The sequence below is a fragment of the Echeneis naucrates genome, chromosome 13, assembly GCF_900963305.1.
Source record: "Echeneis naucrates chromosome 13, fEcheNa1.1, whole genome shotgun sequence".
Classification (NCBI taxonomy): domain Eukaryota; kingdom Metazoa; phylum Chordata; class Actinopteri; order Carangiformes; family Echeneidae; genus Echeneis; species Echeneis naucrates.
Window position 1 is genome coordinate 25,139,089 of NC_042523.1, and position 25,223 is coordinate 25,164,311.

The 25,223-nt window shown below is 45.5% G+C and overlaps 1 protein-coding gene across 3 annotated transcripts in view; it reads right to left on the reverse strand.

Moving 5' to 3' along the window:
• Positions 1–1,180: 1,180 nt before the first annotated feature.
• The window catches only part of brip1 (BRCA1 interacting helicase 1), a 28,229-nt gene continuing 4,186 nt past the window's right edge, over positions 1,181–25,223 (reverse strand). Inside the window, exons 6-20 of one of the 3 annotated variants that reach the window (XM_029517462.1) lie at positions 23,103–23,369; positions 20,912–21,130; positions 20,605–20,804; positions 20,401–20,533; positions 19,957–20,111; positions 19,697–19,874; positions 19,208–19,348; positions 18,617–18,778; positions 12,096–12,255; positions 11,870–11,991; positions 7,157–7,269; positions 6,996–7,078; positions 6,635–6,907; positions 5,309–5,950; positions 4,005–5,067 (exon numbers count right to left, since the gene is read on the reverse strand). In XM_029517462.1, coding sequence (XP_029373322.1) covers positions 5,316–5,950; positions 6,635–6,907; positions 6,996–7,078; positions 7,157–7,269; positions 11,870–11,991; positions 12,096–12,255; positions 18,617–18,778; positions 19,208–19,348; positions 19,697–19,874; positions 19,957–20,111; positions 20,401–20,533; positions 20,605–20,804; positions 20,912–21,130; positions 23,103–23,369 — 2,841 coding nt within the window. In that variant the 3' untranslated portion in view covers positions 4,005–5,067; positions 5,309–5,315. Of the gene's footprint in view, positions 1,320–4,004; positions 5,951–6,634; positions 6,908–6,995; positions 7,079–7,156; positions 7,270–11,869; positions 11,992–12,095; positions 12,256–18,616; positions 18,779–19,207; positions 19,349–19,696; positions 19,875–19,956; positions 20,112–20,400; positions 20,534–20,604; positions 20,805–20,911; positions 21,131–23,102; positions 23,370–25,223 lie in introns of those variants that run through there. The other 2 variants (XM_029517463.1, XM_029517461.1) reach the window with 2 other exon arrangements.

Consider the following 25,223-nt stretch of genomic DNA (forward strand, 5'->3'; position numbering starts at 1 on the left):
TACAGGTGTTGTCCTGCCCGTCCCGGCCGAACGGCACCGCAGGGACGCCTGGCCTTTGTCTTCTGACACGAACAGGCGGCTCCAGAGCGAGCTGCGTACACTGATGCGTGACTGAACTCCTATTGGACAGAAAAAGACACCTGCATCCGCCACGCTCGCCAACAACATGTGTGATGGACGACGTTTTCGTGTCCGACTCCTGCTGCCTTTAAGGTGAGACGACCTTTGACCCCAGGAAGTGGAGAGAAGAAAGAGGCGTACAAAAACATTTTAGATTCTTTATTTCTGCTGCTTTGAGCTGAAAAAGATGATCTGGATAAATTGTGTGAATCACATGAATATATGAGGGTGAATATTTTCTGTGAAGCTGAGAAACAAAGTAAAGATAATACCATAAATAGAGTTCGTTCAGGGAAAAAGTTTCCGTCCTTCTCAAATGTTTTTTTCTTGAAGTGTTTCGTGTCTGATTTGACTGAATCTTGGCGACAGATTGACAGAAAGTCAGAAAATAAAAAACAAACGAGTCCATAAACAGCCAAATGATGTGTTCAGGTGTCGGCTCTTTTCTCTTCGTGACCGTCACACACTGCCTGAGCTTTATTGTTGTGTGTCTGTCCACACCTCCGTTCACAACAACACACATTAATTCCTACATCAAACGGGGGGCGGTGCGTTTGTGTGCTCACTCTAAGTTCGTATTCAACACTTTCGGAGGCCGATTGAAGTCGGAGCTGTTTGTGCTCCGTTTTCAGTCAAAGAGCTGAATGCTGCAGAGAAAGTGGAATTAAGCTGTTCAAACAGAGATGGGCTGAAGTGTCATTCCCACGGCGAGGTGTGGCGGCGGCTGGAGGGCGTGATGAGTCGGGGCAGGCTCCCGCTCAAACACTGACAGTGTCCTGTTTGATTTTAAGAGCCGCTCTTCTTAAATAGTCTCATCTGTCATCACCTCCAGATTCCACTAAGAGGCCCGGACAAAGAAACGTTCCTGTCAGTACTCTGCCGGGATTTTCCTCGATTCTTCCAACACTTGTGTGCGGTGAGAAAAGGTGTGAGGTTCCAGATGTTCTGTCGCCCAACATCTGCAGAGGCCTCTGTTTCACCAGCAGCTCCACCGGTTGTACTTTTCAGAGGTTTTGTTTTCAGAAATAAATCTGCTGAAGCCTTCAGGCCCCACACGTCCAATATTTACACAAGGCCAGACCACCAACAGCTCCGAGTCATGGCTCCGCCCACCGCCGCTCAACACGTCAGGGCCCTGACAGGCAGCGATTAAGGTCTCCCCTTTAACCCAGAGTCTGTCAGAGCAGCAGATCCATCAGCTGCAGGACAGAAAGCAGGAGATGAGTGAGAAGGTTCAGGCTGAGCTCCTCAAATATTGGATTAGGATTCAAACACGCTCCAGTTCTGAGGGACTTTCCCAGCTCTCATTTACTGGACTTCAGGCTCAGTCAGGCACTGAGCTGACTTACAGTCCCAGCCTGTGGTCCTGGTCCTGGTCTGTGCACCTGTGCTCCAGTTTGTTGGTGCACAGAGTGGGCGGGACCTTTCTCACCTGCTCTTCACCGTCACATCAGATCATCAGGCCAAACTTGCAAAACAAAATATATGAATGTAATATAAATATAAAATCTGGTCTGGATGAGTACAGATATGAGCTAGATCAGAGTTAGTGGAGGTCAGGGGTCGTTAGTGGAGGTCAGGGGTCATTAGTGGAGGTCAAGGGGAGTTGATGAAGGTCAGAGGTCGTTAGTGGAGGTCAAGGGGAGTTGATGAAGGTCAGGGGTCGTTAGTGGAGGTCAGGGGAGTTGATGAAGGTCAGGGGTCGTTAGTGGAGGTCAGGGGAGTTGATGAAGGTCAGGGGTCGTTAGTGGAGGTCAGGGGGAGTTGATGAAGGTCAGGGGTCGTTAGTGGAGGTCAGGGGAGTTGATGAAGGTCAGGGGTCGTTAGTGGAGGTCAAGGGGAGTTGATGAAGGTCAGGGGTCGTTAGTGGAGGTCAGGGGAGTTGATGAAGGTCAGGGGTCGTTAGTGGAGGTCTTTTGTCTGATCGGACTGATGATGGTCAGTTTCTGTCACAAAGTGACGGCTCCTCAGCAGCTCTGAACGTTCTGATTTAACTTCAGATGCTCGATCGGTTTCTGTGGCAGAGAAAAAACTCCTGTTTTTTCAGTTTGGGTTAATATTCTGTTAATAAGATCGGCTGTATCAATTCCTCCTGTTTGTGACAACAAACCTGAATCAGAGCTCGACGGATGAAACAAACAGACGACACGACACAAAGACGTTAAGTGGTTTAATGGATCTCCATCAGACTTCCTCATACTTGGCCTGAAGTTGCATAAATGGCTAATTGCCTGCTTAATTCTGTCCCACTGAGACTCCATTTAATATTCACAACAAAAAGGGCATCAGGCTTCTGCTCGACAAACGGCTGCCACAATCACACTTATAGCCTTAACCAGCTTATGGTGTAAGCACACTAAGATGAGCCCAAACAATGGATGTCTATACCAAGATTAGTCCACTTATAAAACCACGGAGGCAGATTAGGTGTCTAATTCCACTGACCCTCTGAAATAAATCTGGGTTTATTAACCGAGGGCTCCAAACTTGAGACTCCAGCCAAGTTCTGACAGCTGCTCCGGCAGACAGATTGTTTAAGACCCTCAGATGATCCGGTCAAACAATCCTGATCGGCCTCCACGCGCTTAAAGAAATCAATTTCATTAGCTTCTCACTGAGAGAGCAGTCAGTCTGCTGGTTTCCCCCCCGAGATCCCCCGACACGTTGAAAACTCCGTCAGATCATCATCATTATTATCGAGTCAAGACTCATTTCATATTCAGCCTGTTAAGTTTGACTGTTCAAAAAAATCAGATTTTTAAATAAAGAATATTTCACCAAAGATTTTAAATTTATATTCAATGTCACTTCACAAACGTTCCAATAAAACACGCAAACGTTAACAGTGTTGAATTCCCTCAGATGGAAACGTAAATCTGTTTAACTATTAATGAATATTTGTTAACTTTGTCTTTTATTTTCTGTGAAACTTTTCAATTTCAGTTTTCTTAATGACTTTATTGCTAACAGATTGTGTTTCTTTTTTATTGGCTGAATATTTATTTTTATATCTATTTCTGTAATTGATATTAACCTTTAAAATGGTCTAATTTAAATCATCGAACCAAGATAAACAGAAAAGCCAGTGTTAATTAAAAATTCATTTGGAAGTCATTTCAAAATAAGAGCTGACTTTCTCTTCATTATTTTTTATTAGATCTTTTTATGGCCTTTTTCTGTCAGTTAAGATATTCAGGCGTTTGTCTTTTCTATTTTTTCTGTGCAGCTGATTCAAAATTGTTTTAAAAGGTAAATAAATAAATAACTTATGAATAATATTATTAGTCCTTCCTCTGTGTCTGAATTAAACTGGCAGAAATAGATTAGTCTGGGTAGTCGAGGGTTATTTAAGTTTATTGGTCATGGAGATGATAATGAAAGGTCAAAGGTCGGATGGTGAAGGTGTTGGATGAAGCTGTCCTGGTGTCAGAACTGAAGTCCCATCGAACCGAGGCAGCAAACCCAGAGTGGGGCGGAGACAAGTCCTGGGCTGGTGGGCCAGGACTGCTACTACTGAGACTCACACTGTGATGCAGATGGTCCAGGTCTACAGACCGGTTCACAAACAAGTCCAGCACAAAACCAAAGGTGACAACGCAGAAGTCATCTTCATCATCTTCATGTCTGCCGATGATCTAAATGTCTTTAAATCAAGTTTGACATCAGGAAGCTTCAAAGCGTCAAAACTAAAGTGATTTTAGTTTCACACGAAGATTTAAAATATCATCTTTCACATCAAAATATATCAACTTTATCTCCAGTCTGCCTTTTTTAATCATTATAGCATCTAAATCTGTTTGTTAATGACATCTCACTAATGCAGTTGTGTGAAGCTGAAAGAAGTGAATTCAGAGTCAACCGAGTTTAATCTTTAAATCTGAGGTCAGTGAGACCGACCAGATTTATTTTCTCTGCAGTTTGTAATTCTTATGCTGCAAAACTGATGAGTTGTACTTTTACATAATAACAAAAATGTTCATTGTAATAATCATAAAACTTTATTAAACTTCTCAGTAAAATGTTATTTCTTCAAACCAAACAATATAAAACGTAAAGGAAAATAGAAAGAGACAACGTAATAAAAGCTTTGTCTTAAAAAAAAACAAAAAAACAAAAACAAAACAGAGGTGAATAAGTTTGAATAAAGTCTGACTAGCTTTCAGAAGTTTGATTCCAACCGAACCAAGACCTTCAACAACAGCAGGTCTGAGTCTGAACCGGATCAGAAAGCAGATTAAGGATTTACTGAACAACCAGACTCCACTGAAACCAGATTAACCAGCCGGAGGGGATCGACTAAAACGCACCTCCTTTGACAAACAGCACGACTGTACCTTCTGAACCAGATCTGAGGTCTCACTCTGGTCCTGGTCCTGAACCGGATTCAGGAAGTTCAGGATAAAAACTGAAGGTTGGACTCTAGCACAGATAAATACAAGTTTCTTTTTTCCCCCACATTAGCTGCAGCAGCTCTTCCTCTTCCCCCATTACAGATATAAATGCTACCCCCCCATGATGATGATGATGATGATGATGATGGGTCGTCATCATCATCATCATCATTATTATCGCTGCTGTTGTTATCGTCAGCGAAATGTTTTGCTGCAGCTTTAATGATCTGATGCTGAATTAGTCTAATGGGGAACGGCCATTATTCCTGATTCTTTTAACGCTGTCCGGCCTCCAGCTCTGTTCTCATGATGTTAACGAGTCGTCATGCATGATTACATATGAGGGGGTCGGGGGGGGGGGGGGGGGGGGGGGGGGGGGGGGCAGAGAAAAGGCTTTGAACGAAACACTTGTCTCTGCTCGTCTGTGGAAACGATGAACTGAAGTTTGAGCCGTAATGAGACGAGTCACGGCGGTAATCAGCTTTAGTCTCGTTTGTCGTCTCGCCTGCTGAAGATTCTGCTTCCATTAAATCACACGAGCCCATCAGACCTGAACCTACAGCAGAGACCAGGTCCACACCAAAACATGAAAAAATGAAGAAACGATGATTGTTGATGTTAAAAACAGTCTGCGCATGACTTTTTCAGTTTTAATGATTCACACATCCTCAATAAAACACCAGAGAAGAAGCTGATTGGACGAGACGGGAGCTACCCGGTCACATGGCCATAACGTGTGTAGGTTGTGTGAGTCCTGGCTATATGAGGACGTGTGTGTATGTGGGGGGGACTCAGACCAGGCTGTCAGTTTCCTGTTGTGGGGGGGTCCGTCAGTCTGGACCTGGAGAGCCGGTGCACTCTGCCCGTCCTCCTCTTCACCTGGACCCCCTGCTGCTCCGCCTCCTCACCTGCCCTCTGTCCTGTGGCACTGTCCTCAGGTGCCTGTGATGGCTCCACCAACTCTGCCCTTATAGAGGGACCCCGATCAGCTGACCTGTCCCCTTGGACCTGGGGGGCCCCCTCTGGTACCAAAACTACCCTAGGGGGGGACTCTGACTTTGTCCCCGTCTGTGGGTGCCATTGGTCTCCTTCGTCATCTTCATTGTTGAAAAGTTCTGGTGTGTAAAAGATGGTCTGGTCTTCTTCCTGTTCGTCTTCCTCTGCTGACGCCGCCTCACTTTCACAGGGGGGAAGGGTCGTGACCACAGACTGCCCCCCTGTGATGTCACTGGACGTCTCTGCGGTCCCATTCTTCTCCTGTGGCGGGTTCTGCTGGTCCCCTCTGTGCTCGGTCTGATCAGGAACGTCCCGCCCCTGTATGGACTCAGTGGGGGCCTTTTCTTTAAAGATGGCCTTCCTGAAGCTGCTGCTGACGGGGATGGGCGTGAAGATGGAGTAGAGAGGCTGAGTTGTCGCCGCTGCCTGGCAGGAGAGCGGCCCTGAGTCAGAGAAACTGGAAGTCAGTGATAAAACTTAAAACAGGAAGACTCCATAGTCGGCGTGACACTTCACAGAGAGACAAGGAGCTTCAGCTCACGACGTTCGAGCTGAGTTAGAAAGAAAGACGAACGGCGGCTCATGCTCATTAAAACCCAAACAAAGGTCAAGAGGATTTAATTAAAAGCAACAGTCCAACATCTGCTCATCAGCTCGCTCCAACGCCACTCAGGCATGCAGAGACCTTACAGTAATGAGGCAAGCCACTCAACTGATCCCAGCCCACCCCCCTGAGTCGGGGAGGGGGTTCCTGCCCTTCGACCACATTTATCCACCACACAGAATCCAACTGAGCAAACAGCTCAACCTCATCGTGACCCCCGCAGACAATGGCTGCTAACCAACACAATGTGCAAACACGTCATCTCGCCATGATGCCACGCTTGTGCAAACAACACACACCTTCTGATGAGCCCGCTTTAAAGAGCGATGCTGTTTGAAATGTCATAACTCATCATTACTGAGGACAGGAAGTGGACCAGGTCCTGGTCTGAGTGCAGCCTTTATTTTTTTCAGTTTTATCATTTTAAGTATTTTAATTATAAGAAAAAGGAATATTTTGGTTTTCAAGAACCAAAATAAAAAAGATATAACGGCTTGAAAACAGACTTTGTCCTTCGTCTCACCTGCTCTTTGTTTTGGCTCAGTCTTCCACTGGGGGGTCGAGGGGGCACCCTGCTGGGGTTCAGGCCTGTTGACACAAGAGTGAGGCGTCTCGGGTTGTAGGGTCTCGAAGGGATGGTGGTCCTCTGCAGCGGCTGGACGGACACCATGGTGAGGTGAGGCCAAGGAGCAGCTTGCTGTCGCCTGCTGCTCCTGGGAGAACGCCACCAGGGAGCGCATGGCGTTGTCGAAGGTGTCGTGATGCTGGACGAGGTTCCGGACCCATTTGGACAGACCTGAAATCAGACAGAGACAAACGCTCAGCTCCAGCTCTGATGGTGGAGACCTACTGCCACCTAGTGTCCAGGCTGCTGCCGGTCAGACCTGTGATGTACTTGTTGGGGTTGTTCCGGTAACGGTCATCCACCAGGATTAGGGCGCCCCAGTCGTTCCGGTGGCGAATACACCTGTGGACAGATGATTGGAGGCTGAATCTCAGAAACCCGAGACCTCTGTCAGACTGGAAGCTGCAGAGAGGGACTCACCTGCCCAGGGCCTGGTTCAGGGCCCTGTAGGCCTGGATCTCATACCAGCGGTGGCCTGATAGGAGGCCTCTGGACTTACAGTGCTGGTCGTTGTACTTCATCTTCAGCTCCACCTGAAAGCAAAAACATTATTCAGTTAGAGCTCATTTCCAGTTTGATGCATCAAGGAATGAAAAAAAAAAACAACAAAAAATAATTTTCCACTCGACAGCTAGAAGCTCTGATTCATGACCTGAACATCACACTGTCTTCACTAATTAGTCATAAGTCCTTTTCATTTTTCACCCATTTTCTTGTATTGTCACACTTTAGTTTTGTTAATGCTTTAATGGAGTAAGGGGCATGGTTACTGTGTGATTGACAGGCGATGCCACCCAATCATTCCTCCAAAGATGATTTCTACCTGTTTTAATAAAACCAAAATGTCTGATGGTCTGATTGGAGTCTTCAAACTGGCGGCTCTCAGACCAGATCTTCTGAAGTATTTGGGTACGCAGCGTTTATCTTTGACCTTCTTACCAAGTTCACTGATTCTGATTCTGGACTACGGACTTGGAGAATCTGTCACCTGATCCGTCCACTCGACTCTGAACAAGTGAAATGACATTTTGACCAACACACTAAAAGGCAGCGGTGTGCGACATCATATGTGAGATGAGCTTCGTGCATGAAGAACTAATTGGATTAATATGGGACACGAAGGGGGGGGACTGAGTGGGTGAGGTATCTGGGACACAGCCAACCAGACAAAGCCTGAAATGCTGAGGTTTGACTGAGATCCGCTGGGGGGGCAACAGAGGCCACATGGAGGTGGGAGGGGGCAGACCAGGTGGGCTACGTGACATGAAGCATCCGTCCATTTGCATCTGTCACTGCTGGTTTTAGCACTAACCTTTCAGAATTGACAAGTGAAAAGTTCAGCTGGCGTCTGACAGAGGCTGCTGGATGGGCTCTAACTGCTTCTGACAGGAACCGTGTGCTCGCCCTGAGCCACCGAACGAGGCTGCGGCAGGTACAGCCCGTTCCTTCTCATGCATCACCTCACTCCACCCCCCAAAAAAAACAACAAACAAACAAGCAGTCACAGGAAGTACCGAAATGTCGCCACAAAGTTGGACTATGACTAATGGCACCTTGCTGAAGAACCAACACCTGTGAGCAGGACCTGCTCCCTGACCCCGGATCAGTCCGGCGGTCTGTGTGACGTGGACCAGGGCCTGTCAGGAGATCTACAGTCACACTCAGGCGGCCATGTCACAGCAGGTCTGATACATGGAGCCGGATTCGTGGTGAGATGTTTGCCAACGTATGAGACACCAGAGCAGTTAAAGAATCCACTTCTAGACGGTCGGCCGGAACAGAAAGGCCAGTAGCCCCGGGTCAGCCATGTCATCCAAATCCAATCACAGTCCACTTCAGCGTTAGAGCCGTCACATCCCCGGTCTGCACCATGTCACCGTCCAATCGGACATGACAGGCTGCATATGTGAAAAAGCCAATTCTGGCTGCTAGCAAATCTCCCAAATGTGCAAGAAAGCAGCAGCTAGAAGGGATTAGTTAAAATGTCAGGAGATCAGTGAGCCGCTCCAGCTCCATCCGCCACCGCTACCTGTTCATCCCGAAAAACAGACATCTGACCAGCAGGCATGAGTCGCAGCTGAGCGCATCTGTCCCAGCTACATTTGACACAGTGTGTGTGTGTGTGTGTGTGTGTGTGTGTGCGCGCGCACGCCTCTGGCTGTCCAGGACATCTTGTGTCTGTCACTGAGATTCTGAGCGCCTCATCTGTCACATGGGGCTGAGGTGACAGCTGAGTGGCTCATCTTGAAGATTGTGAGCGTCTGTGTGTGTCTGTTTGTGTGCTTACACACTCAGAAGGGCATCAGACTATCACACTCCTTTCAAACAGGATCATGGATCAGCTCAGACGGAGCTGCAGTCAAACTTTCTCTTTCTCAGAGCTAAAACTCTGGATTTAACCTGGCAGCATGTTTGTAATTATTATTATTTATTATTCACCCGTTCAGCCATCGGCCTGGACTGAAGTGAGCACAGAGAGGTTAGAATGCGTTACACTGGAGCTTTGGAAGAAGAAGCTGACAAGATCAACACAAAGAGAACAATAATGTGAACATGATAAAGCTCTCTGCTTGGCTTCCATCATTGTCCATTAGAGGTCATGTGGAGCATGAACCAAGGTTAACAGAAGGACAACGGGTCACAGAGGTTCTCCCTGATTGCTGATTGGACGTTATTGTGAGCGATGATCATTTGAGTTGTGTCAGCAGTGAACTGCAGGATGTCCGTCTTTCTCTAACTGTTGTGGTGGAGAGTTTGTGGAGCTCCATGAACTCTTCAACATTCCTCTGAAATCCTGTGTAGCTCAGAGAAACAGTAATGAAGGGCAGGCTGAGTCCGCCGTTAAACTCACAGATGCTGCATCAGTCGTAAGTGTCTTTTTATTGCTCGTTAAAGCCACTTATTGTCAGACTCACTCACGCAGGCCATGACTGCTTACTGTAAAACATGCCATTGGAAAAATCCAAGCTGAATGTAATTCCACCTTCACTGCAGAGAACTTTACGTTCGAACTTTGATCTTGGTCACAATAACACAACAGGCCAGTAAAATGCTACGCTATGCGCTCCGGCTGTGGCGTTCAGGAGTTATGCGTGTCTGGGAATGTGGACCAGGAGGGATCCAGATCACTGGGGACTTTAAACCTCCAGAAGCTGGGTCACCACCATCCTCACAGCAGGGCTGCCTGCTCAGAACCAACCAGACGATTCTCTGGGTCCGTGTTAGCTCATGTTAGCACAACTGGTGCTAATCTCCTCCATCCGTGTGATCTGTCATCACCATCCCTGAACCAGGACCGTCTCAGTCCAGACTGTTCTGGTCTGTGGTTCTGATGAGGAACCAACTCCTTAAGTCCATCACAGCAGGGACGTCCCTCTCTCTTCAGGAAGCTCCTGAAACCCAGAAGGAGCGACTGGATCTGATCCAATCTGATAGATGTAGTGCTGTGGACAGTGAGGCTGGACTGACCCTTCAGTTTTTGACAGATGGGTAAATTAACATAAATATAAGAACACGTGACAGTTACCAACATGATGAGATTGTTATTGAGAACACAAGTTTAAAGAAAAATAAAACTCAATTTAAAACAAGAATTAACACGTCTGCTGGACAGGAAATAACATCATTGATCAAAAACATGTCAAGTTCTGAACGTCCACTGTGACAGTACGCAAAAAGGCAAAGGGTGAAGAAACCACCAATGAAGGAGGAGTCACAGCAAAAGAGTGACTCAGTGAATGAAACCGTTTTCTGCCCTGAGTTTGTCTTTTTCACATGTTGTCCTTTTACTATTTTTAAGTTGTCTCTGCGTTTCGTATTGATTCTTCTATATGTGTGCGTCTGCTCCCTGTAATTATGTTTAGTACATGTTGAATTTAAAGCGTGTGTGTCAGTAGACTGGTTTGATTGCAGATTGATTAGATGGTGATCACAGTGATCAGATCAGGGAGACGCAGCGTCAGTTTGGAGCTGAACTGACTCTGATCAGTAGAAAGCTCAGCCTCGTGGCTCAGTGTCTCTTCTCAGTGCTGTCTAAGAACCTCACCCCCCCCAGCGCTCCCCAGTCCCCCCCAGCCTCTCAAAGGTCGTTCTATGTGAAGAATCAGTTTTTACCTGGAGCTGATTAAAACGGATTAAACACTGACTACAACTGTTAAATTTGAAGCATCGGTGATTCTCTGAAACAGTGCTGAGCTGTCTGAGGACTAAAATCCGTCTAACATCTGTGTTTCTGCAGGTTTTTAAATCACCTCATCATGAGTTTTTATTTTTTTCACTTATTTATTTTACTAAAAATGTGCATATCTGGTTCTTTTTGATTAACAGGCTGTTAAACTGATTTTAATTCAAGAAAAAAGTTGCCCTTCTTCACATTAAGCTACAGATCATCCACCTGCTCAACTTAAAAAATAAATCTGATGAAACGGAAGCAGCGATGCCCTGAGAGCTGACGGAGGTGAAGCTGACAGCCGTAGCTTCACCACCACTGACAGAACAGGTTAGCGGAAGCTTCAGCATCTCTGACAGGAGGATGAGGAGGAATGACGAGGGGGGGCTCAAACTTAAAGGTCAACTTTATCTGCTCGGGACGGAGTCAACACAGCAACATCGCTTTGGGATTTTATTTCACGGATCACCAAAAAGGATGCTCTGATTTAGTGTGTGTTGATGTCTGTGAGTTACATTATTTGTCTCTGTGTTTCGGTCAAAGCCAGTGAAGTAAAGGTTTTCACAGACAGGGTGGACCTACGGTGTGAATTCTGGGATTTAACCAGCAGCAGCTTGTACCTGCTAACAGCCTAACAGGTCCAGCGCTAACAATCCAGTGCTGTTATTGAAGTCATGAAATATTTTCAGAGCAGCGTTTCCAAAGGCCAAGAATTCTCAGCAACAAATATACAAATGCCCCTAAACACCTGACACTCAGGCTGTTGGTTGAAACGTAATTCTAGTGTTAAACACCACACAGTTCATTAATCCAGATCTCTATCACCATCTGCACTGCCTGCTTCTTCACACTGAACATGAAGGCTACTTTCATCTTTCACATAAACAATTTCCATAAAGGGAGCCAATTACTCTTTATGTAGTTTCCTGTAGCCAGTCGTGTATCTGATTGTTTCTTCTACGTACCTGGAGGTCTTTGATGTTTGGGAAGGGGATCCCGATGGTGATCACGGCTCTTGCGTTGTCATCTGTGAAGTCGAGCCCTTCGCTCACTTTTCCCCGACACACAGCAATCAGCAACGCACCATCTATGACGAAAGAATCACAGGAAAAGACGAGTTGATGAACGGCAAATGAAGAATCATCTTTCATCATTAAATCTAATTCAATTGTCTCAGCATTGATGTCGTACCTCGTCCATCACAGATTCTGATGGCGTTGTAATAAGTCTGAAGCAGTTCATCAAAGTCCCCCTTCCCTCCCCCCCGCGGCTCTGTGATGACGGTTTTCTGGTTCTTCAGCTTCTCCCAGATTCCAGTGTTGTTCCACCGATCCCGCAGCTTCTCCAGCATCTGAGTGAATCATAAGAGGCATCATGGTGGAAATGAAAAGTAAAAATCAGATCACACAGACTGAGGTATCGCTGTTTATCATCTCAAAACACAGATCTGATCCGAAGCTGAACTGATGCTCTTCAGCTGAGTCACGAAATGTAAACGTAAAAAGAACCAGCTCTGGAACGGTGTACCAAAACTCATCCTCCACCTCATCATGGAGGAAGAAACAGTCATGTCATCAGTCATGACTGACGCCACCAGCTGATCTGTCACACACGGTTCTGGTTCTCTTCCAGTTCTATTTCTTTGGGCTGCAAACTGACATTTATTGATAATTTCACTGCAGCAGCAGGATGAACAGACACATTCAGCCAAAAGCATCAAACCATCCAACTTATTGGGCGACACCTCATCACCCAGCAGGCCCAAGAGCTCCTCAGGATGAAGAGGTGGAATATTCTGGACTGGCTGAGTCCATCACATGATCTCAGACCAACTACACCCTGAGAATCATCATCAGGGAAGATACAGAGCAGAGTCCAAGACTGAACATCCTCACATGTAACACCGTACCTCAAGTTCTGAAGTGAGAGACATGGTCCAGTGACACATTACAGACACTTTACAAGTCTGAAACAAAAAGCTTGCAACGGGTTAGGGGGTCAGGGTAGGAGGCATTTAACCCAACATGTTTGCTCCTGTGTCCTCAAAGTTGATTTGTTTATTTTGCTTGCACTTAGACAGCTGACGTGTCTGAACCCCCTCCGTAATAAAAATCACCGTTGTTGTGCTATTGTTAGTACAAAAAGTCAGCAGCTCTCAGGAGAGACACATTGATCTAAAAGCCCTCATGCCACCACAGCTCCACTCATGTCTGCGCAGTGCAGATTATATCCTTCAATAAGCATGGCCTCAAATCAAAGAGCTGCTTCACTGGCTTGGAAATGTGTTGGAAGGGTCAAGTAGAAGTTCTTCTCCTGCAGTCAACAGAAAAGTTCACTGCAGTGTGTCGAGCTGAAGAGTTGGAGCCAGATGAAGATGGAGAAGGACGAGGAATGATTTTTTTATCTTCAGCCATAAAAACATAGTGTCGTGAAGACAAAAACACCAAAGTCAGTCTGACATCACAGTAATGAAATTAAATTATGGGAAGGATTTAATCAGGTTGGTGCTTCCTACCACAAGAGGCCAGGAGGTTTGCATCAATAAAACATTAATACATTCACTAAATATGCAGCGTTACATCGTCAAGGACCTCTTCAAATTCAGCAAACTGTCCTGCAATTGCTTTTCAGTCCAATCTTGAGCAAGAGATGAATAATTCATGTGATGTACTTAAGGAAGATCTACCACCAAACAAAACAGCCATTATCTGCCAGGCTGCACTTGGAAAGGAGCTGAGTCCACGAGGAGAAGAGCTAAGAGGGACAACACAACCAATCCCAAGGCGTCAGGGACGACCACAGCATCGTCTTCTCTGAAGAACGGTGACTGACAGAAACATCATGCGCTTACTTTAATGATAAATGGACATGAGGGGATGTTTGCTCGCAATCAAATAACAGTCCAGTCCAGTCAGTCCAGACTGTCCTGGTAGGTAGATAAAAGTGAATATGTAAAATAATCCTGATGATTTCAGACTGTCTTGTTCTGCAGAAGATAAACTCTGAAGGTTTATATCTGGCTCAGTATTGACTTTTGGGCATCAGTGGGACATTTCAGGTGTAACTTTCTCCTTCTTGTGTCGGTTACGATGAGTGAAACTGTGTGGACGTATTGATGTGTAGTGAAGCGTTTGTCTGTGCAGTCAAATGGATCTTTAGCACCTTCAGCAAAGGCTTTCAACCATGTGAGTGTCAGACGCTCAACAAAGAACTTACAGACGCAAAAACTACAGACACAAGCAGCTCGATGAATAATTCAGGGAGAGCATGTGATAGAGAGCTGCTAAGCTCCTACATGAAGCTGCACATCATGCTGCTCTTATCCAATATTTGACCTCGAACTGACCAACAGAACATGGATAAAAGATGACGACAATTTCAAAAACAACAAACTTGTGAAAACAATAATCCTCCTTTTAACGGAATAAAAATCACAATATTGACCATGACAGTTTTACCTGACAAATGTTTTAGATGTGTGTACATGTATGTGTGTTAATCTTTCTCTTATCTCTTTATTTGCTTACAATTCTATTTTAGTTTAGCATTTTTCTGTCTTTTGGGTGTAAACTGTCACACAATGAAAGAGTCTGTCCTTATGACTTTCATTCCTGCAGTCTCTTCAATTCATGTTTCTATTGCTTAAAAACAATCAATTTAAAACGTCCCAATTACTGACAATAAACTGCTGTAAATGATTTAGATCTTTCAAGTTTTGAGGCATCTCTGCAGAGATGATTCGACTGCTCTTAAAGTGAATGTACATGTATTTATTGTTTCAGTCTTTAACAGGGGGCTCAGTTAGAGGCTACATTAACAGGAATGAGCAGCGTTTAGCACAACAAAGTGTGAATAATTCATCGTCCTTTCTGTTGGTGGTGGAACGACGCTCAGCTCTGTCGGTGACATGATAAAATGGGCTAGATCTTTCTGCCAATTGGGACGAGGCGGTGAACAACAGATCGAGGCAGTGAACTGGAGATTCTCTGGCACTTTTACACTTTCCCTTTCTTCCACCCACTTACTATCTCCCCATCTTTCACCTCGTCTGCATCCACCCCCCGCTGCCTCCCCCTGTCCCCGGTGTCAGTGAGCCGTGTGGCGACACATTGCAGCTCCTCTAGTGCCTGCTGAATTATGGAAGTGCTTTGGAGGCGACGGCATTAATGAAACATGGAGCCAGGAGCCACATTTGGTGGTGGCGAGGGGAGGCGTGTTGTTGCGGTGTAAATTATTCAGTCCCAAAATATCACAGCAACCATCACGCCAAGACCGGCGGCAAGAAGCCACCTGCCACCTCCGGCCTGCTGCCCAGCCCTCGTCTCCTGCTCGACACGTTGCTGACACACTGGCGGTGACAACACAACGTGGCTAGAACACTTCCTGCTGCCCAGAGAGGAAAACAGTCGCCTTGTTGATCGCATTTACTTCTCTACAAAGACACAAGTCGTATTTTAAACGGAGCTGAACACACAATCAGTTAGTTACAGTATGTGAGATTAGGTCAGATTAAACATCTAATAACCTCATCACCGTCGGATTATCATGTCAATTTGTTCACTGAAATTAAAGAACAGTCACATTCAGTGAGCAGAGTTAGCACTAGCACAACTGCTAAAACTGTGTCAGCCACCGCTGGATAAAGCTAACAAACAAAGAAATAAGATACGAACAATGCTAACCACTCTTAGCCGCCTGCTGGTCTGACTGTCTCTCACCTGGAGCCAGCAGGTGGTGGGCGGGGCTGAGGCCTGATCCAGGTCTCTGAACCAGGAATCGGCTTCAGATGCTGTTTTTTAACTTTGTTTTCTCTTTTTACAAGGGAACAACTAATACTAATCGTAGCACAGCATTTTTACTTCATGAGAGTTATTTAGATCAAAAAATGAGGTGACGAATAAACAGATGAATCACTGCAGCTCATGTTGCTGCTGTGGATCAGAGAGGAACCTAAACATGGACGTTGTTGAAGCTCCATCTAACCTGTTTTTAAAGTCTCGAAAATGTGAGTCAGCTCAGTGAAACAGCAGTAACCCTCAAGTTTCCACTGTAAAAACTCATAAAACATCACCTCAGCTCGAAGGACGAACCAGGAAGTTTATCCCACACTGAGCAAATTGACCCATGAATCTAATCTGGTCCCAGACGCAGACAGACACAGTCTCGCTCTTAGATAACTGGACCTCTGCAGCTGTTTGATTGGTGCTGAGGCCGGTGGGCGTTCGTCCTGCAGTTTGCTCTGACTTTGATTTGACACACGCTTGGCAGAGGCCAGGCGCCAGCACCGGGTGCGTCTTCACACAGACAGCGAGGCGACACCACCTAATGGCCCTTATCTCAATCTCCTTTAAAAGCATCTTGTAGTTGCTGCCACTTCTGCAAACCTTGCCTTCTTCTTTCTTTCTTTCTTTCTTTCTCTCTCCCTCTCTCTCTCTTTTTTTAATAAACCATCAGCGCAGCCCCCCCTTCCCTCTCCTGGTCCGTTCCTTTGGCGGCTGGGACCAGACGGCAGGTTCCACTGTGGTTTTAATGGGCATCAACCAGGGGGGTATTAAGGCTAAAGTGCTACAAAACCACAGCGTTGGTGCAGTAGAGAGTGTTTGGACACGATTACAGACAGACTGTGTGTGTCCATGTGTCTTAAAAAAAGAAATGTAGTGAGCTGCTGATGCTCTTGAGTTCCCTATCTGCTCCACAAATATTACTACAATTCATTCCTGAACAGCACAGTAACTATGAGGTGGAGCTGAAGCAGCCTGCTGTGCAGAGGGACACCTCCTTGACCCCGATGGCCTTGCTGCTCCCTCGGTCTCACTGAGCCAGTTGCGTGTGAGTGGCTGATAACAATCACCTAGACACAGTTAACAGGGATGTCTGAAGATGACCTATCCTCTGTGCAGCACACGGACAAACACACAGATCACAGAACAGTCGGGACTCAGAGGCACCAACGAGGCCTCCATGGGCTCCAATTAATACCCCAGCCCTTCATATCCCCTCATCTCCTCATCTTTAAGAGCTGACTGCAGATTAAATATTTATGCATCAGCACAGAGAGAGACAGAAGACTCCTACATGGCTATCATTAATAAGAAAACATCTCCGAGCTCGTAGTCGCTCCTCGGCTGGCATCATGGGCTGACAGAGAGGAAGGTAAAACGAGAAAACAGCGAGGCTCGGTTTTAGCATCAACTGTTCGAGAATGCAAATGGATAGTGAGCCAATGAGGGCTGTGGAGAAATCAAACCAGCGATTGCAGTGCACAACACAAGTCGAACACACTGCACACACGTGCCGAAGGCAAAAACCAAATCTGCCAAAGGCAAAACAACTGAAGGTTCCAATGTCCACTGAAACAGCACTGACGCATCACAGCAGTGTGTCGGTGACACACCGCCTGGTCTCCATGACAACAGGTCTTAGCAGCTGGACCAGAATCTCACCTGTCGGGTCCTGAATAAAGTACCTGTATGTTCCCCGACAGCAAAATCAATAAAACTTCATCTCATCTTTCAGAGACAGATTTCAATTGAGTGGGACAATAAAGTCAATCAATGGAAATCTAAATCTAGTTTGTTGAATTAGTGATTTAGTTGAGTAACCCTTGAAGGCATCAACATAAAAAGGAAAAAAATAATAATAATTAAAAATAAATAAATAAATAAATAAAAAAATCGCAATATAGTAAAATATTTAAAATAAGTGAAAAATACTTAATATACAGAAAGAAACAGAGTTTGTTGTTTTAAGTCTGTACATGTGAGTGGCTGCTGATGATTAATACAGCAAATCAGAAACAGACTAAACGAGCCTTAACATTTCGTTTTTTAAACTGCTTTCGTCTCCTGTTAGTTAAAATTTGAAATCAAATGAAAATGATAATATAAATATTTTAATTGATCGGAATGACTAACCAAAAACTGGCCAAAGTCTCATGTGGACAAACACACGATAAATGAAATCCATTCAGGTCTTTGTGAGCTGATGTGACAGGTGAACTGCAGCAGCTATGAATTATTCATGAATAAAAACGCATAACAAACAAAGGGGGACAAAGTGTCTACGAGGACGCTCTCATTAACTGAAAGAGGATCCACTTCTCTGAGGATGACGCCACTTAACAGGAACCCGACAACTGCCGGAATCGATCAGTGTGGATCTGCTGGAACACACGACACCAGACAGCCGTCCTCGTCCTCCTGGAGGGCACTGGAGCCTCTGAGGACGTGACTGTTCTGCACCATCCAACAAATACCTTCAAGCTACACACTCCAGTTTGTGGTCTGCAGCGCCCCCCAGTGATGGCACCCCCGCTTCAACCCGGTGGAGTTACAGAGTCAGTGATAACAAGAAAAAAAGATTTTATATGAAGATCTGATCCCTGCTCCTGAAAAAACTCCAAATAACAAATAAATTCTAAATCAAGTAAATTATATTTCTGTATTTTTACATTTCTTTGTTTATGTCCTGATATATTTCTCTTTGTTCATAAATGTGTTTCTGTAATATCTCTTTATTTCTGCATTTTACATTTATTGATTCCTGTTTCTGTTGTGGTCAACTCATGTCTCTGAATTAGCTGAGATCCAAAAAAGGAATCCATCAAATAAAGATTTACAACATAAAAAAAGAGCTCAATAAAGTGTGTTCATTGATGCTGAGATGTTCTGGGTCCTGTAGGTCCTGCTCTGCCTATCTCATGTTGTATTTACCTTGTAAGAGGGTAAGAAGCAGAGCACTCCTTTGGCCACGACCTGGCAGACCTGGAGCAGCAGAGCTCCCACCTCGTCCTGGAAGGTGAATGTCTCCGTGTGTTGGAAGGTGGCGCAGAGTTTCCTGCCTTGAGGTCCTGCTCCAACAGTTCCCACCCAGACCTGAGGAGAAGGTGCACAATCAGTTTACACCATGGATTAAATATCCTGCTGTTATTAGGATTAAAACTGAGAACAATCATCAGAGTCTGAGTTCTCACATACGCTGGAGTCCAACCCAACAGTTTTTATAGCTACAACATATTTAATGCCATTTTTAATTCAGTGACTAAAGACCGAAGCCTTGAATCATCCATCAGGTCTTCAGTTACTGAACACTGTAACCAGTTATCAATTTCGGATTGTTTTATATCTCCATCCAACCAAACATAATCGGGCTGGTGGATCTGGATCGATCCAGATGACAGAGTGAGGATAGACTCTGGACAGGGACAGTCCATCACAGAGACAACAAGTTCCATAAGTTTTTGGGATGAACTGAACTATCTTGAGGAATCAAGCACTTTGGTGTCTAAAGACTCAACCACTGACCTGGGATTTGTTGATGACGTGATTGGCCTCCAGCTGGATGGAGAACTTCACCCCCAGTTCAGAGGAGAAGGAACTCATGGGTGAAAGGGTTCCAGATGTGAGTACAATGCTGTGAACCGACCCGCTCAAGTCAGAAAATGCCTGAGAGATAAAGAGACAGAAGAACCAGAAAGAGGCTGTAAAGAAGCTTTTCAGTCATTTAACCCTTTTAGAGTGACCTGAAGGCTTTTCTGTTTCTCATTATAAGATTGTTATTTTTAAAAATGTTTCAGCATATTCAGAATGAGCTGATTCTCACTCCGTAAACCAGAATAGCCTCTCGTGTGTTTGGGTTGTTCTAGAGCTGATCTGAAGTTTCTATCTTTATCTGATCATTGTGCTCATTCATTTGAGCAACAATGTGAAGACAGATTGCAGGAGCACTTGAGGCGAGTTCAAGTTCTGTTTTTATATCTTCGAAGGACTTTGCAGCATCTTCCAACCTCTTACCACAGCAGGGTTCAGGCACCAGAAGCTGAGAGTCAGGACTTCGGTCTTGACACGGATGCTCTGCCGCTGTTTGTAACGAGGCCGAACAAAGAAACCCTGAGCATCAGGGACGTCAGGAGGGACCTGGTTGGTCCAGGCGTAGGTCCTCTGCAGAGCAACACGGTAATCTTCAGCAAACCTGCAGATACAAGAAGCACAACAAACCGTTCAGCTCTAACTTGGTCCAAGGCACTAGGATCAGGATCAGTACCCTCTCTGACCTGCAGTTGTCCCTGTAGAGGAAATCCAGAACCATGAAGAGGTTTTTGAGGACTGTGGACGTAGCTGAGCTGATGGTTGGGATCTGCACCGTGTCTTCTTTACCGTTCACCAGACCAACGCGCTCCTCCTTCTCCAGCACTGCAGATAGACATTGCTGTCACACAGGAAGACAGTGGAACAAAGAACATCACAAAAATCACACTTAAGTATTTTAATACACATAAATGAGAGCCACTGAGATGATTTCACACCATTTGCTGTGTCAAATTTGAAAACCTCTTGTAGGAAGTGGAGCAGGAAAGAAGATGGAAAAAAAAAGAAAAGAGATGAAGGAAGAACAATTAAAGAGAAAGAAAAGAAAAAGAAGAAGAATACAGAAGAAATCCAAAACATGAATCAAATAAAAAAGTGTGACAGTGAATCCATGTGAATCAGCGTTGTACCTTCAGAAGAATGAAGGTCCCTGCAGTGATTCCAAGGCCATGAAAGATCCCCAGCACGTCCTTCCCATTCCAGACTTTACCTGCGGTCTCATATCCCCTGTCACTCAGCTGGTTCTGGCTGTCCTGGATCCAGCTGCACAAGAAGACACAGTTTTTCAGCTGAGCAGCAGATGAGGTGAACAGGACTCATACTGAAGGACTGACTTGATCAGGCTGTAGCAGAAGTTCCTGAGCGGCTCATGTTTGGACGCTCTGATATTGTTCTTCACCATGCCGTCCAGCTCATCCTTGGACATCAGCAGATTGTTTTTGTCCAGCGTGAAGCTGGCGCTCTCCCTCGCACAGTCCTCAATATTATGGGCTTCATCCAGGACAAGGATCTGGCCAGCCAGGTTGATTTCCATCTGGAGTGAATAAAGATGGAAAGGGAGGAGTTAATGTCTCTTCATGTCAAATAATCTGGGACTTCTGGGACTGATTTCCTCTGCTGCTCGTTGGAGACTGAACTGACGCTCTCTCGGATCATTGGGTCCAGCAGGTAGTTGTAAGGGCAGAAGACGATGGAGGCACCCTGCATCAGTTCACGGGCGGCATAGTAAGAGCAGGAGCGGAGACGTTTGCCCAGAGACACCAGGTCCTCGATGTCCCAGGCTTCATGCAGTCCATTGAGCCGGAGCGAGGACTGGTCCCGCATCCTGTGGACAGCATGATAGAACCGACATGACCTGCCCTGAAACACACACAAGACAAAGAATAACTATAACCTTTATTTCTGAGGCACCACAGTGTTTGTGGGTTTTACAGAAGAAAGAAAAGATTAAATCAAATCCATACTGAACTTTAAAAAGAGAACAATACAAATAAAAGCAATTAAAACAAGAAAATTTGCTAATAAATGAAGATGAAGGGAAAGATTTTTTTACACCTGACTCTTCAAAACTGATTTTCAGATAGGGAGCTCCAGGTAGATATTTGTATTATGTCTTGTTTTTTGTGATAATGACTTTTTGCACTCTCTCTGACAGTAACTCGACCACAGACCAGCCCTTTGACTTTCTGACTGTAGACTGTAGTGTAACTGCTACCAGACAAATTTCCCTCAATAATGTCGCCCGAGAGCAGCAATTATCCTGCTACAATATCCACAATTGGTCCAGCAGGGTCTTTCTAACACACTGAAATGTCAAGAACATTTGAGCCAGCTTTTCTTTTTCCAGAAACATGAGACACTTGCAGCCCCTCGTACAGTCCTAAAGTCGAGGCGCCGACTGTAATGAGGACAATTAAGCTGTCAGTGGAGGTGTTTGCCTTCGTGGTGATTGTCTAACTTTTGTCACATGAAATAACTGGCCTGTTTGTAACCCCTGACTGGAGAGGGGTGTCAGTGATGCGCAGTCCTCATCACCTCGGGGGGGGGGGGGGGGGTCTGGTCTGTGTCGGGTTACACACAAAGGCATTCATACACAAAAAATATCACACATTGATAGGCTGATGTTGCCTTCAGTCAAAACACCTGCCCTCCATTTCAACTTGACTTTCTCAAACATGGCTGCGCTCCATCAATCAGCCTTTCACTGAGCAGACAAGCTTCAATGTCTGAGTTCAGCGCAGCTCGCTTCATTCAGAAATTATTACTGCCAAAGTCACACAGTGTTTGTGTGGCAGCGTCACCTACAGCTGTGGCCATAAAGAGCAGGGTGGGACGTGAGATGGACGGAGCGCTGACAGAGTAATTGGGTCCCGGTACATGAGATGGAGCTCTTTTACATGTCGTCTTCATTCACTGTGAGAGTGTTGGGACATGGAAGCTATAACAATGGCTGTAACACCTGAGCACAGGTCACCTGTGAGACACCGTCAGCTTTGATAACAGTCAAAGCGGGAACCAATAAAGAGAAGGGTTAGATTCTTTAAGACATGCTTCTCATTGGCCAGTTAGTATTTATAAGAACTGTCACGGTTCTTCTCTCAGCTGCAAAGAAGTTGATGCTGAAGCAGAAAAACAGCAAGTGTGAAGATCAGAGAGACTTTTAGAAAAACCAGACTGTGATGAAGAGCAGAGTCGGCTCTGAGGGATGATTGGGGTCTGTGAGGACCAGGACCAGGTTCAGGTCCACAGGGTCAGGGACCACTGATAGTTCAACAGGAGAGCTGTTGAAGTTCATGCTGGTTCCGATGAAGGCCATTGCCTCAGTGAAGAATGAACGTATACTGCAGAATTTCCTCTCAGTGAGATGACTGGAAAATAAGGACGTTCCCTGTTCCCTGAGTCTGATCACTTCCTGTGAGAAATGTTCCCCATCTTTAAGACTGGTTGAAAGTGTCCTGATGAATCAGTCCAGTGTGGAGGCAGAGCCCAGATTCAGCCTTCACAATAAAATTAAAACCTCATGAGGTTGCCTCTGTTGCCTTGATACCTGCTCGTGGTTTAAATCCATGGTTTAAGTTCAGGCTATACATTTTTTCATATGTTAAACATAATTGACTCTGTGTTTAGTGTTCAGGATTCAGGTTTTCCTCAACTGCCTGTTTGTTGAGATAAAAGGTGAAGCAGGTTGGGTGTAAGCTCATCTGTCCTTTAGGTGACTTTTATTTGAAACTCTTGTGATCGTTGAAACTGCCACCGCTGAGAAAGTAAAATGAAACCTCTAGTTAACCTGGAAAAGCATAAAGATACCAAATATAAGTGTGTATGTGCTCACTTCTTTGGCCTCCAGCAGGTCTTTGCAGCGTTCATTACGGTTGGAATGAGGCGCCACTTCTGGGTTGACGCAGGTGTGATCTCTGCTGGACAAGATGGTCATGGCCACATCGGAGTACACGGTGCGCTTGAGCTCGTGGGCGATCTGTGTGATCTGTTTGTGAGTCCGAGTTCCAAAGAAGATCTTTGGCACCGTGTTTTTACTGTCTTTGTCCTTCACACCCTCTTTGATGGATGCACATGGGCATAGGGAGCAGGGCTGTGGGGTCTGGATGGAACAGAAACAAAAATTAGTGCAACATCTGAAGGAACAGTAAAAAGCTCACAATCCAGGAGAACGGAAACAGCTCTGCTACACAACAAGCTGCCAATCAGGCCGATTTACAGAACAAAAGAAATCTGATTTATTCGCTGCTTTCTTAGTCGGTTTTATTAGCTCAGTAAATGTTTTAATAAGGAGTTTATGGTCTGTCTCCAGTTTCAGGTCTTTTGGTCGGTGGTTTTACACGGTTTGTGCGAAAGTGGAGATCTGAGGTTTCCCAGAATCCTTCACACAGAAAATGAGACAAGGGGCCACAGAGGAAGATGGTTTTACACTTCCAATCTTTTTAAAATGCTCATGACTTCACATTCTTGGATATACTACACTTAAACTGCAGATCTTACAATATGGCCGACAGCGTCTCAGTATGACGACACCAGACGTTTCCAACTCGTCCTCATTATCTGCAGTGTCAACAGACTCTTTGACATTCGTTTGCTTTCTTGAAGAGACACAAAGAATTAGTGTCCATACATCAGGTGTCCCGTCTTTCTCTGCACCAGGTGACCTTTTCTACGCCTGAAAGTTGATAGGCTGCCATTGTGGTGGCTGGGAAAATGTAGCTGCTTCATAATTAGCCATCCAGTGACAAGGTGCCCCCCCTCCCACAGGTTAAGTGTAGCCGGCACCATTTATGAAACTGATCCTGCTTATGTGTTGAACTCTTTTAAGTGGTGTACTCTTTTCCCGCTCACTGACTCACATACATCATCACAGGATCCTCAGTCCAGGTCCAGAACATTATTATTATTATTCACATTTCATTCAAGGTCTCAAGGACTCTTATAACTTTAATTCTTTACTTATTTATGTGATCTTTTTTACTTACAGGTGACCTAAAAACAGCATTTCAACCCAGACCTGCAGCCAATTAAACCAGAGCTGACAGTTCATTCACCTCGACCACCTTCTCCATTTTCCATCAACCCCTCCCTTATATATTGTGTGTATGTATATGTAAATATGTGTATGTTGAGTGGTTTGATGATTAAAGTCTGTGCCAATGAGCAGGATGATTCCCTGTAAGAATGAACGGTATGTGCCGTCATGCACCGTGACTTCCAAAGGGGATCAGAAGGTAGCACTTCTGACGACAGACAAGTCGCTCAGGTTACCCGCCAGCTCAGATTTTCCAAGCATGTTTGTCCATCAAATATTACAATGTGTGATGGAGTACGGGCCGGAGAGGGCCCTCAGAGAGCCATCTCTCAGAGTTAAGAGGGATAACGAGCCCTGAGCCCATGTGAAAAATAAACAGAGGTGCTGCAGGGCCCCAACACCAGTTCAGGTTACCTTTCTCTTCTGAACAGTTATGCTTCACAGCCTGGGCCTGGGCCCGATCACCTTACCTGCTCCTGCCACATTAAACAGAGCCATCCAAATATCCTGCCCTAAGATGGCCAATAATTACTTATTCATTGGCAGGAGGGGGAGCGAGAAGGGGGCTGGGGCAGAAGAGAAGGGCCACTTGATGAATAGGGGCCCTTGTCAAAAGCTGCAGCAGGAAACAGCTGAAACAAGAGTATCTTTTTACGCGGCTGCCTCCCGAGATGCCAGGACAGCAAGGTTTCAGGCTTGGCCCCGCAACCCAGACCAGACACCCCCTGGACAGGAATGCACAGAACTGGCAAAAGGGGCAATTGGGACACCAGCAATGAGAACATATTGGTTTCAGTAGAACAGCTTCACTTGTAGTGGACAATGTCCTCCGTTTTGGCTGCCAGACAGCACAAGATGTCAAGGAACTGTTCCCTGATTAACAAGGCCAGAGGAGGCATGAAGCTGTACAGGTAGCCCTGC